General features: G+C 52.9%; 4 protein-coding genes across 4 annotated transcripts; 1 reads left to right on the top strand and 3 right to left on the bottom strand.

Moving 5' to 3' along the window:
- Positions 1 to 1,450: 1,450 nt before the first annotated feature.
- On the bottom strand, positions 1,451 to 3,289 carry SMAC4_13083 (uncharacterized protein). Its single transcript, XM_066091257.1, has 5 exons — positions 3,057 to 3,289; positions 2,941 to 2,998; positions 2,724 to 2,863; positions 1,899 to 2,662; positions 1,451 to 1,837 (listed from the first exon to the last, which is right to left on the bottom strand). The coding sequence occupies exons 4-5, from the start codon at positions 2,219 to 2,221 to the stop codon at positions 1,651 to 1,653; spliced, it is 510 nt and encodes a 169-aa protein (XP_065945713.1). The 5' UTR covers positions 2,222 to 2,662; positions 2,724 to 2,863; positions 2,941 to 2,998; positions 3,057 to 3,289; the 3' UTR covers positions 1,451 to 1,650.
- Positions 3,290 to 5,373: 2,084 nt separating this feature from the next.
- On the bottom strand, positions 5,374 to 7,338 carry SMAC4_12740 (uncharacterized protein). The gene is made up of 2 exons (XM_024655657.2): positions 7,034 to 7,338; positions 5,374 to 6,964 (listed from the first exon to the last, which is right to left on the bottom strand). The coding sequence occupies exons 1-2, from the start codon at positions 7,266 to 7,268 to the stop codon at positions 5,424 to 5,426; spliced, it is 1,776 nt and encodes a 591-aa protein (XP_024511509.1). The 5' UTR covers positions 7,269 to 7,338; the 3' UTR covers positions 5,374 to 5,423.
- A 167-nt stretch (positions 7,339 to 7,505) lies between these two features.
- Positions 7,506 to 9,431, top strand: SMAC4_04594 (uncharacterized protein). The gene is made up of 2 exons (XM_003345315.2): positions 7,506 to 8,908; positions 8,991 to 9,431. The coding sequence occupies exons 1-2, from the start codon at positions 7,697 to 7,699 to the stop codon at positions 9,249 to 9,251; spliced, it is 1,473 nt and encodes a 490-aa protein (XP_003345363.1). The 5' UTR covers positions 7,506 to 7,696; the 3' UTR covers positions 9,252 to 9,431.
- Positions 9,432 to 9,605: 174 nt separating this feature from the next.
- On the bottom strand, positions 9,606 to 12,291 carry SMAC4_04593 (uncharacterized protein). The gene is made up of 2 exons (XM_003345314.2): positions 10,949 to 12,291; positions 9,606 to 10,888 (listed from the first exon to the last, which is right to left on the bottom strand). Exons 1-2 carry the CDS (start codon positions 11,222 to 11,224, stop codon positions 9,947 to 9,949), a joined length of 1,218 nt encoding a protein of 405 aa, XP_003345362.1. The 5' UTR covers positions 11,225 to 12,291; the 3' UTR covers positions 9,606 to 9,946.
- Positions 12,292 to 12,414: the final 123 nt, after the last annotated feature.

Below are 12,414 nucleotides of genomic sequence, written 5' to 3'. Positions count from 1 at the left end.
GGATGAAGCAGGACAACCGACAAATGGCTTTCGGGATCATGAGGCCCATTCTCGACGACGGCGAGAGGACCGGTCGAATTACCTATCCTCACTTGATTCAACATTTCATGGGAAGTCATGCTCTCTTCACTTGGCTCGGTTCATGATATCTATCGACGAGGACACTCTGACGAACTGGTGGAATCTAACGATTTTCATTTCGGTGACCTTCTGTCTTGTGAAATGCTCAAGCTCAGCCCATTTACTGAAAAGTCTTTAGACAATTCATCTACATTTCCAACAATCAAACATCTGAACACCACCAGTCACTAGTCGCGTCTAAGTCCCTTCCAATATGCTGTCAGTGCCAAACCCATAAACTGATGGAAATCACACTCGTCAACACCACCTTACCAAATTCACCCTCCGGCGTGTCACCCAAGGCTCAAGAAATGTGATTCAACAACGCCTCAATCAAGCTTAAACTCTCCCTAAACTCCTCGGCAAATAAGCCTATCAGCTGCCGAGAGTCGGCTAGCCACAAAGGAGAAGGTCAAGAAAATGACGGGAAGGATGGAAGGGGGACAAAGGAATAGGACACTCTTCACATCCCACTTCCTCTCCCTCTTCCTTGCCGTGCCTCACAAGTCACCTCGAGAACTGGTCATCACAAGGTCACTATATGCACAGATTCAAACCCTGTACGTGACCAAAACTAAATCAATCTCAACTAAGCTGCCCTATTGGTGAAGTCCCTAGCAAGATAGCTAGCTATTCCTTCTTCGGGGTCGATACACCTCGGCTTTTCAAAAATATATATATACAAAAACCTTTAGGACGTTCAAGTCGACCGAGAGTTATGTCTTGCTGAACAGAACGAATGGGCATTTCTTGACGCTCAACCAATTGAGTTAGGCGAATATAGGAACCTACGGCAAAAATAAACCCCAAAACCAGTTTGGAAACTTTGGAAGTTTGCCTCCTACGTATTATGTTGACCGACCGACTGGTTCCTGGCAGTGAGTGAGTGCCTGAGTTCCATGAACCACGAGGGAACAAAGGAACGAGGGAACTCGTGCGAACAAACGGGACACGGCGGACAAGGGACGGGACAGGACAGGGCCCGTTCCTTTGTGAGTGCGCGCTTGTGACGGACCGATTCCATGAGAGGGTGGTGGGTGGTGAGCCGGTTTGGGTTTGGTGTTCTAACTTTGCTGGTTCGGAAAGATCATTGGGGTGCGGGATGAAATTGTTGTAGTGAGAATTGCGGTTCAGAGAAGTGAGGCCATGGTTTGAAATTGGATTCTGCTAAGTAATCAGTCAGGACGTATTTGAGGGTCTGAACTTCGGTGAGGACACTAAGGCTCAATCGTCGAGAGACATTGTTACGGATGCTCCAATTGTAACTGAGAGGAGAAGATTGAGTACCTTAAGTATCATTCATTCAGTTTGGGATATCAAACTAGGCAATGTAAAAACATCAAGAAAATTACAGTCGACAGCAGCCAGATAGATAGTCATCAAAATACCATCATTTGATTACAAGTTCGAGTGGCACATGCATCTGCCTGCTGGCGACCCCACCAAAAGAAACCCCCTTTTTTACCGTTTATATTCTTTCATTCATTAAGCGCAACCGTTATCTGACTAACAACCTGGACTCATGATTGCTCATCGCTTCTGAAACTGATTCTCCTCGCCAGCAGCCCATTTTTGTGTGGGCGCGCCGCCGTTGTTGTTGCCGCTCTCATACTGCGGAGGAGGCGATCCCGGCAACATCGATGGAGGCCTGACAGAGGGACCGTCTCCGCTTGGTAGTTCGACAGGAGCTGGATCGTTACCGCGCGCGTGAGGAACCCTATCACGAAAATGTTAACGACTGCCTTTTTCTCGTACGCTAGTTAAATTTCTAAACTTACGAGCTGAGTTCTCCAACCATCAAAGGCGAGTTAGGGCCAGGAATAGGCGGACTGCCAGCTGCAGACACTGCGTGTCCGTTGCAAGTGTTGAAGCCGTAGACAGGCCCCGGCGAGAAAGGGTTCTTGTGCGGTGGTGGCGGCGCCCCATAAGGGTATGGCGGATGCTGAGGGCTCGCCGTCATGCTTCGGTACGGGTCATTGGGGTCCATGTGCGGATGAGTTGAGAAGGTCGCGTAGCTGGCTTGACCGGGGCTCTTCAGGCCTGCTGGCGTGGGGACAGGGCTGGCAGGATTGTGCTGGTTGTGGTACTGTGTCTCTACCATGGTCGGAGGCGCAGCAGCAGCATCAGGAGCAGGTGCCGACGGCTGAACGACGCTCTTGCGGTAGGCCTTCTTGAACCCTCCCCTACGCCCGCAGAAAAAGAGCAAGGCGGCTGCAATAGCTACCACAGCGGCTGCGCCAATAGCAATGCCCGCGATGGAACCAGCACTTAACCCCGACTTACCACCGCTTCCTGATAAAAGAGCTGAAGTAGAGGAAGGAGTCGAGGTTGGGGTTGGAGGTTTGCCTTCTTCTACAGGCCATCCCTCTCCCGGCTTTAGATCGAATGTTGCTTTCGATGCTTCCGCCTTTTGGACGTCGAAAGTTTGCGTCGAGTTAGGGTTGATGACTCCAATTATTTTGTTTTCCGAGCAGGATGACTTGGCCGCACAATAGAAGAAGTTGGGCAGCGTATCATTGATAATCAGATCCCAGTGAGGAGGCTAAGTTGTGGCTTTGTCAGCTTTCTGGTTCAGGCAGTCGCTCCTAGGATGATGTACTCACCGGGTTCCGATTGAACTCCGGGGAGAGCCCTTCGCCGGTAAACCATCCATTTCCAGGTTCTCCACCAAGTTCATAAGAGACACATGGATACTTGTAAGGAGCTCGCGCAACAGAATGGCCACCAGGGTAAAACAGGAAGCCTAACGAGCTTGTTATTAGTAGCTTGACTTAAGTTAGGTACTTTAGAGTATGTAGTCTTCTACAAGATGCAACGTACGAACGATGTCGCCAACCCTAGCCGTCACTATATCTGGCTCGAACTTATGGCGGCCTCCCTGTGAGCACAGTCAGCTATTGTTGCTCTAATCCTTAGCCCTCGTTGCAATGACTTACTTCTCCTACTTTTACCAGAATGACTGTTGGACCAGATGGCTGCGCAGATGTTGTGGAGGTGGTTGTCGACGTGACCTGTATATGTTGCTGTTGATCTCAACCAGGCAGGTCCTTCCTGGTGAATGAGGTGTCCCGTCAAGAGTGGTATCGTCTGAAGGAAGGCGGAAGAAAAAAAGAACCCCGAAAGTACACAGGGACGGGGCAGGCTCCCAGATAAAGAACAAGAGAGAGCGGAAGAGAGGTCAGTCTCTTGGTTGGGGATGTCCAAAGCCACGGGACCCAGTAGGAACAAGCCTACGACGGATACAGTGCAACTTTTCTGCTGAGAACTAGGGTGGGCTGGACCTTGGGAATCGAGCGGGGAGGTGCAGCTTGGAGCGTTCTGGTATCAATAGTGTAGACCGGGGGCGAGGTGCTCTCAGTCGAGAACTGTGGTGATCCGGGGGAGGGGTGGCTGAACGAATGATTGATAAGTAGCTGAAACCAAGCAATTGCCTTACTGATCACTGTCTGGCAGCGACTGAACCATAAACGTAATAACCAGAAGATTTTGGAATAGATCCTAGAATGGGCATGCCCCAAGTTTTATGAAGCACAATTCCTGTGACTACCAAAACGTGACACCAGTATTGCGTACCTGTGGAGGGCAAGTCCTACAAAGGAAAACGTCTGCCGGTCGTGAGACCGGTATCCGAGAATAAAGAGACAAAGGACACAGGTAGACGACTAGTCGAGCTAGACGCATGAAATGGTTCTAGGTCAAAGGATGGGGTTCAAAATCTGCGAACGCCTCCGAGGGAAGGCCGGACAGGAACCCGTCTCATGAAGCCTCGTCGGGTCTTTTTTTTGTCATGATGACGCTCAACACATCGTCTTCATGTTGCCATCAAGTCCCCGCCTCCAAGCCGTCATTGCCGTCCACGAGATTCAAACGGTCTGTTGTAAAGTTAATAAAGGTTGAAAGGCTCCGAGGCTAGAGATGTAGAGCGATGGCAGAAGTGAAAACTCTACGTCACGACACTCTCGTACGGACATGACTGCAGGAAAGGTTACAGAAAGGCGAATGAAAGTGATGTTGTGACAACAAACCCGACCTAACTCTGCATAACAACACCAACGACAGACAAAGTGTCATCCAATGCGGAAGGCTGGTCTGTCGGGTACCTAACCCAAAGGGTATATCTAGCTTCTCATAGCCTGTTCCTGATTGGGTGTCGACACCTTGGCTGGGCTGAATGTTCAAAGGATGTGGAGGAAATTGACCACTCCCTAGGGTTGAAAATGAAGCTGAAACCCTGGGCTTGTGGAAATTGACAAGTCGCTAAACCTTATAGGGCCTAACCTCTTGCTGAGTATACCTGTCAGATTTGTTTAGCATGGCTATTCTCGTGACGCTTAAACGAGCTTCTCAGCCTTACCGCACAGCGTCTCTCGTCGGAGAATACCTACCCCTCACCGACAGGATGCCGGAATCCTTCGAAGGTGGGCGGATGAGGTGAGCACTTACAGATTGACCGTAGCCAACGTCCAGCCCATACAGTTTCCCTCTGACCTGTTCCACGGCAAGTGACACCCTGTCAGCCCGCCTCTTCAAAGAATCGCGACATGCCAGCCCGGCCTGTCCACTCCTGATGATAAAAACATTTCTTTTCCCAGTGGCCTATTTGATTGTTGCGTCAAGGATTCCCCCTGAAAAATATCGATTGCAAATTCCAACATTCCGAAAAAGAACACAGCCCGGCCCTGCCCGACTAGCCTCCACAGAAGCCACCCGGAGAAACGACGCTGATGTCCCTGCATCTGGCCCAACGTGGCCCCCACGACACCAATGTGAAGCAATGGACGAGGCCAGCATAGCGGCCGGCGTGCGATGATCAATGACCAGTCGTGTCGGTCTTCTGCCATGCTTGTGACACTCCCCGCTGCTGCCGTGTTCTTCGTCCTTCCCGCTGCGGCAGCGATCCTCAAACCTCGCCACAAGTGTGCACCTGTTGGCACGTACACATGGCAGAATCTGTTGGCTTACTCGAGTGTCCATGGATCGGGCCGGGGTTGTAGAATGCGCCTCCTCTCCAACATATGCACGCCTTGTACATGTAGCACAGTGTGGAACGTATTTGCGCGCGCCGTGTGAATTCTTCTGGTTGCCCGAAGAGAATGGAAACTCGTGGCCTCGTGTTCCAGAATGCCCAGGTTTAGATGGAGAGAATTGAACACACGATAGGAAAAGAAAATCCATTGAACATTGCTGGTATTGCGGTGTAATTTAACGGCAGGTAGGCTGACCCAGAGGAACGGTTTATACAGTCCGCGCCGTGGTGTGTAACGCGGATGAATTTCCGTGACGGATTTAACCCCCTAACCATCCTACTGAGTTTTCGCTTTCGTTTTCTTGCCGGTCCAAGACGTGGGTAAAATCTCACTCTCGATGATAAGGCTCCCGAGACACCAAAGATAGCACAACGAGAACCCAACAGCACCAACGCCGACGTTGGCAACCACCCAAAGATCTGGCTTGTCCTTCGGAGCCACGACGAACATGTCCAACACATGCCAGAACGCCATTGTCAGGTAAAAGAAGCCATGGATGAAGGCGGTGGCCCATTGACTCCAGATGCTTGAACCGTCCTGGAAGTACGCATTCAGCGAAGTCGGGGGCAGACCGAGGAGGTACGCCCAAAGAAGAGTCAAGACCGTATACGGGACTCTGAGATTGACTCGTTGCAGCAATGGATACATGGTCCAACAGCCCAGGATATTGGCAAACCCTACCCAGGCACGCGTATCCTTGCCCAACCCTTGTCTCCCCGCAAGCAGCAGGGTCATGGGCATCAAGGGGAGAAGGACACTCTTCTCGTGGACTTGGTAACTGAACAGGAAGAAGCCCCAGGCGGTTGTAGCAAAAGCAAGGGGCAAGAGGTGCTTGCGCGGTCGCAGGAATAAGATGAGGTTAGGCGGAATGATTGCTGCCAGTGTCGCAACTAACGCACCTCTCTGCAGCAGCTCAGCCGGATAGTTTCTGAGCTTAATCACCACGTTTGCGGCGCACCAGAAGTTGGCGACCTTGTCCTCGAAGAGACCGCGAGCAAAGGGAAACACGCGGTGGATCATCTGGACGAGCTGTTCGACGACCGGGTAGTAGAATGCCTCGGTGTTCAAGTGCTTTGCCAGATCCGCGAACAACGGGAGAGGGGGATGAGCACCGTTAGGGTGGGCAGTGATTCCACGGCTGGCCTCGGACAAAGTGCCACTCACAATGGGGAGAAGCAGGATTGCGAAAGACACCGCGGTGACCAAAGCAATCCCGATGAATCTCGGGATGTTGATATGGGGGAAAACGCAAACTCCCAAGAGATATGCGAACACCGAGAAGGCATAGTAGAGGGCCATCTGTTTGAAACCCAGCGCCATAACAAAAAAGAAGGAGGCCCAGAAGTTGCGTCCGGCAAGCATGCTTGACATGCTAGCAAGCACAAAACCCAGCATAACCGTGTTATACTGGAAATGAACGTGATCGATGAGGATAGTGGCCGGTTGCATCAGTATCGCCACAAGAGCAACAGAGGAGGTCCAGGTGGGAACACCGCTGAGCCTGCTGAAGCGGCGTACGAAGATGACGGCGGCGGGGATATAAATCAGGTATTCGGAGACCAGCACGGTGGACCTCATGAAGATCTTAAGCGTCGGATCATGGGAGCCCCTCGAGTCGTAAAGCGCAAACCATGCCGGGTTGATGAGAGATCCGATCTTGCCACAGATCCAGCTGTGATATGCTGTAAGGGGAGGATAGTCCAAGCCCCACCACTCGAGGTCGTGAAAGTACCATTGCGAAATGGGAAGCTGTGTTGTGATTTCCATCCAATGACGCTGGGCCTCGTAGTCGCCGAAAATAGGCGGTTTCTTGAAGCCTTTAAGTTTCTGAGCATCAGTCTCTGGTGTGTATAGTCAAGGGCGCAACAGACTAATTGGTCACATACCCGAATAGCCCCAAAGACCTGCAGCCCAACGGAACAGGCCAACAACCATAAGTATCAATGGCAACAATTCCCATTGCGATACTGAGCTCCTAGCTGGCCAGAGGAAGGCCGCCAGGGGAAAGGAAGGGACGCGGACGAGAGCTTCGCGCTCCATGATGACAGGAAGGTTGCTTGGGCCATTGCCGCCAGCCCGCTTCGCCTTGCGTCTCGGCTTATGAGGAGAGGGCCCGGCCATGGTTATCGGAATCGAGACCGAAAAGAACTGTGTCGAAAGGAGGGCGGCATTGAAGCCTGGTGTTGGGATATACTCGGGGAAATTGTGACGATGGATTCGCAAATGTCATCCATTGTTTCAAGCAATCTGGCGTCGCGCGGCCGACAAGGTTCTTGGGTGGATCCAATATGGGGAAAGCTCCAAAAAAGATGGGTCTACCGGGTCTAAGGACAAGAATGCACGGGCCGCCAGCAGCTGGCCGCCCCTCATCAATCAGCGAATTGACAGTGACGCAGTGAGCGTTCTCCAACGAGTCCCTTGCGATATTGAGAACCTTCCTGGCCAAGCCCACCACGGGAGCTTCGTCACTTACACATCGGAATTCGACAATGGGTTGAGAGTGGACGACTTTATGCTGAGATATTTGTCCAATTGAGACGACAACCACCATGCCTTATCCATTTGTGCTTCCTACAACCTCCTCATTTTCATTCTCGTTCTGTTTCAACTGCGAATCCCATCCCTCGCTGCCCCTCAACGCCAGCACCCGCCGCGGCGTCGTTCGCGAAGACCTCAAAGCCTTCAAGCGCACCCCGCGCGAACACCAAGCCGCAAAGCTCCCGACCGTCGTCTCCAGTCTTACAGCCTATCTACCCTACCTCTTCGCCATCGATGCGGGTCTAAGCCAACAAGCCGTCAACGGCGAGGAGATCGCCGTGATCCTCAAGACCGCGCCCACAATCGAATGGCGGCCTACGCTATCTGACACCGCCGCCGTCGCCGTCCCCGGCAAAGAGCCCGCCCGCGTCAAGGTGCACTCGCTCGAGTACGAAGTCTTCTTCGCGCTCTCCTGCCTCGCCTACGCGCACACACTGCAGGCCCGCATCGCACTGCATCCGCTCTACGTGCTTTCCACCGCGCCCGTCGGCACGCAGCAGCGCCAAGTGGCCGTCAGCGCCGCGACCAAGTCCCTGCTCGATGCGGCCTCCATCTACGACTACCTCGCGCTCCGGGCCGAAGGACTCACCAGCGGCTACGGCATGGCCCCGCCCTGCGCCGACATCTCGCCTGCCGCGCTGCGAGCGCAGTGTTCGCTTGCTATGGCCGAGGCAACCTTACTGGCCGTGCTGAAGGACGATCCGTACCCGGCCGTGGTTGCGCAAGACAGAAATAAGAACGACACCGAGTGGATGTACAAGGCGCCGGATATTCCCAAGGTCAGGGCCCATCTGTTTGCAAGGCTGTGTCTGGCGGCGAGCGAGCATGCTGCGCAGGCTTACTCTCTCTGTGCGGGATTGGGGAGAGCGGGCGGCGGAGGCAAGGTAAACGAGAACTTTCTAAAGTATCTAGATAACTTGAGGCGAACGAGTAGAGCGAAGGCGTGCCGGTTCTTTGGTATTGACTCGGAGCTGGGTGGACAGACTGGGACGGCAATTGCATGGTTGAATGCTGGACTTCAGGAACTAGGGGTTGAGAGGAGCCCTTCAGACACTGGTGGCAAGAAGAGCGGTGGGCTGGGTAGGCTAAAAGAGAAGTGGACGGAGAAGAGAGAAGACAAGAAAGTGGAAAGAGGGCTAGATTGGGGAGCAGATGCGGGACGGCTTGAGGAGACAAGAGTATATGAAATGCTGTGGGAGAAGTGGTCGAAGCAAAATGATACGGTGAGATTCCATTCCATATTATTCAAACATGTCGCACCTTCCGGCTTGTACCGTGAACTAACATCGTGGCCTCTTGTCTCAGATAATGACCCAAGTCGTCCCTCCATCGGGGCCATTACTCCAACAGATGCCCATGGGTAGAGAGATTCACACTCTCAAGCCCTTTCAGCCGCCACAACTAGATCCCCCAACTCTAGAGGCCATGCGCGCACCACCAGACAGGTCGGATGATGCTGCTCTCTATCCGAGCTCGGATGAGGACGATACGATGATAGGTACCCCAATAGGGGCATTTCCAGGGACGCAGGGGGACTATAGGACTGGTACTCCCAACTACTATTGATGAAGGCCTTACCGTCTTTCGACGTCTTTCGCGAGGAGGGTAAGGTCTTCCGGCGTAGTGGATCCGCAATGATGTCTACTTATAACATTAGGCTACGTGCCATGCAGTCACGCAACGAAAGACCACAGTATATGAACCACACCAGCACAGGTGAACCGCGGGAGGTTGCCCAGGCGAGCCACCCAAATTTGGAAACAAAGGTGAAAAAAGCAAAAAATTCCAAAAATTTAATTTATTCGCCGGGAAACCGCTTGGTGAAAACCCAGAATACGCTTGTGGTATTCGCTGCCTCCACGGGTTCAGGGGGTCGGATTGGAGACGCAGTCTAGAAATACCACGCGAGAGTAGTAGAATCTTGGAAGTTAATTATGACATGTAGCTTCTATGTCTGAATTCCCCTAGCGATGTCGACGCGGGGAGAACACCCACATCGGTAGCGTATAAACTCTGCGCGCCATCCATGACATAACACATCAGGCGGCTAACATCTAATGCTGAGATGCAGACATGCAAGTATAACCATGTTCCTCTCCAGTCTGTAGACTCAGGGACATCCATGCGTCCCTTGGAAATATGCCAACAAAGACGCCCAATTTTTTTGACTTTCCTGATGACCAAATGCGCCGGTGAACACCTTGAAGAGCATACAATGAAACATGCTTAGAACCCAAACTCAAAGAGGCAAGATGATGTTATTACTCGTCGTCGTCATCAATGACGGCGCGTCTACGGCGGTGCGAGGTGGTGCCGGCGCCATCCTCATCATCCGCCTCCGCCGTCCTCTGACGCTTACGACGAGGTGCCTCTTCCTCGTCATCGTCATCATCAAGGAGCTCCTCTTCCTCCTCATCATCCTCAACCTCCTCGCTTTCCTCGTCACTGTCAACAAGAAAGCCATCATCCAAATCGTATTTATCGTTGGTTGCCTTCTGGCCGGGCTCGTCGTCTGAATCGTATTCGGGCCGACGGTTCTTCTTCTTGCCGCCACCAGGCGCACCACGCTTCCGGCCGCGCCTTCCACCTTCCAGATCACCGATCGAAAGTGCACCACCCTTAAATCGTCCTCCAGCGCCATCCACGCGGGCGGCAGCGGTTTCGCGCCGACGCTGCGCCTTGGCACGTTCCCTCTCAGCCATCTCTGCCTGCTTCTTCTGCAACTCTGGGTCTTCCTTGGCGAGAATGATCATATCGGGCCCGCGTTCCTTCTTGGCGGTCGCTAGCTCCGCCTTAAGGCGTTCGAGGGCGTGATCCTGAATGTTCTTGTTCGGCCTCAGCATGTATTGTTCTGTAAAATGTCCGATGATTACAAGCGAATTCGTCGTCAAGTGGGCCGCAGCGGCATAATAGTGCGCGTCTTGGACTTCTTGGTAGGGCTTGTTGGCTGGAGGAGCCAGGGGCTTGGACTGAATCTCGTAGTGCTCGTCGCCAACTGCCATCGTAACGGATCCGTCACTCCAGCGGTAGATGTTGGTATTGCTCTGCAGCTTGCCCGTCTTTGGGTCGCGGCGGCGCATAACTGTAGGAACCGGAGTATCCTGACGGGCGTTTCGAAGATCCCATTTGCTTGGCTCCCAGATATCAGGGTTGTACTCGAGCGGGTTCAGCTTGATGAAATCGGGGACTTTGAAAGAGTAAAGCTGTGATTCCGTTAGTAACTGTGTTTGGCACACGTGTGATATCGCAGTAACTGCACGTACGCTGCCGTTTCCGGACTTGGGGATGCGATGTCGGTAAAGCGGTGTGTCGACAACGGTCTTGTCGCGGAATTCCGGTTCCACGTCCTCCATACCGTCAACTTCGTCATCATGTCTGTCGGCAACCTCGTCTTCCCTGTCCGAATTCAAATCACGGTCGCTGAGCTTATCCTCGCCAATCTCCGAAAGCGGTTGGTCGTCATTAACGTCTTCATCTCCAAACAGATCGTCGCCAGCATCGTCTGGGACGTTGTCGATATGATCCTCCGAATCGGACATTTTGAGTGACGGTCGACTTGAAGTAGCAGAGAATTGGTCGATCTGGTTGTGTAATGGGTACACTTCAGTGCTCGGAAGAGATGATGTGCGCCGGCGGTAATGCGGAAGGAAAGTTGATTTTCAGATGTTGGGTTGGTTGAAGTTGAGTGGTGGTGGATGGTTTTACGCGATGCGGCTTGCAAGTTGCAGCGGGAAACTTGAACGCCGCGTCGAATCCACGGTCGCACGCACCCGCACCCCTGTGGTACAATGACCGCTGCAGCGAATGCCGGCAGGACAGCGTCAATTCAGACAAAGTGTGGCTTGAGCACCAGTAACAGTGGGTCAGGCTGAGGCTGCGATAACGATAAGGCGGTTTGCGGGGCCAAAGCCGCGAACCTTGAAGGTCCCCTGTGGCGCAAGAAATAGCGGGGATTCCTTGCTCTCTCCCAATCATGTACCGTAGCATCCAGTCCTCCTTCATGAATCCAGCGGATGCCCCTAGCGACCTGACGGGATACCCCTTCGACCCCTCTAGACCCTCACCATGGAGCCTCCTATTTGTGGCGGCTCGCTCCTGTTGCATGTGCGAGATGGAGCTGACGGGTTGGCGTGTGAGAAGGGGCAAGCCAAGCACGCATTCAGAAACAACCTCAAGATGGGAGCAGCGAGTTTCTCCGGAAACTCCAACGTTACTACCACTCAGACGTTTCCAAGCAGCTCAAGGTCCCGTCACGGAATCGGCTGCCCAGTCACAGACGGTCCTTAGCACCTATCCCCGTGGATGGCGGTGGGGTGCGGTCCTCCTTAGAGGCAGTCTCCTGGCCGCCCTAGCTCTCCCTAGTCCCCTAGTAAGATTCTAGGTGCCCTGTCACGCCTGTCTCCTGCTCGCCTCTTCCCGTCCCTTAATTGCTGATGCCGTACATCTCCTCGTCCGCTACTTGAGACCATGTCCAACCTTTTTTCTGGAATGTGAGTGGTTTCTATATCTTGATCTTTGTTTCCAATCCAACTTGGAGTCCTCATCTCCAGAACTACCTACCACGCCATCTCTCCGTCTCCAAGCATCTCCGTACGTATACTGCCTAGAGGTACGAACGCCTTGGGCTTCTCTACCTTATTCCCCCTCGTCCACTTCCCATGTCAGGTCTCCCTGGTTTAAGATCGTCTTCTTCCTTGTTCATCAACACCTGCAAGTGCTTTGGTTTGAA

The sequence above is a fragment of the Sordaria macrospora genome, chromosome 1 (assembly GCF_033870435.1).
Source record: "Sordaria macrospora chromosome 1, complete sequence".
Classification (NCBI taxonomy): Eukaryota; Fungi; Ascomycota; class Sordariomycetes; order Sordariales; family Sordariaceae; genus Sordaria; species Sordaria macrospora.
Note: the sequence above shows the minus strand (reverse complement) of the source record. Positions and strands in the feature narration are given on the sequence as shown.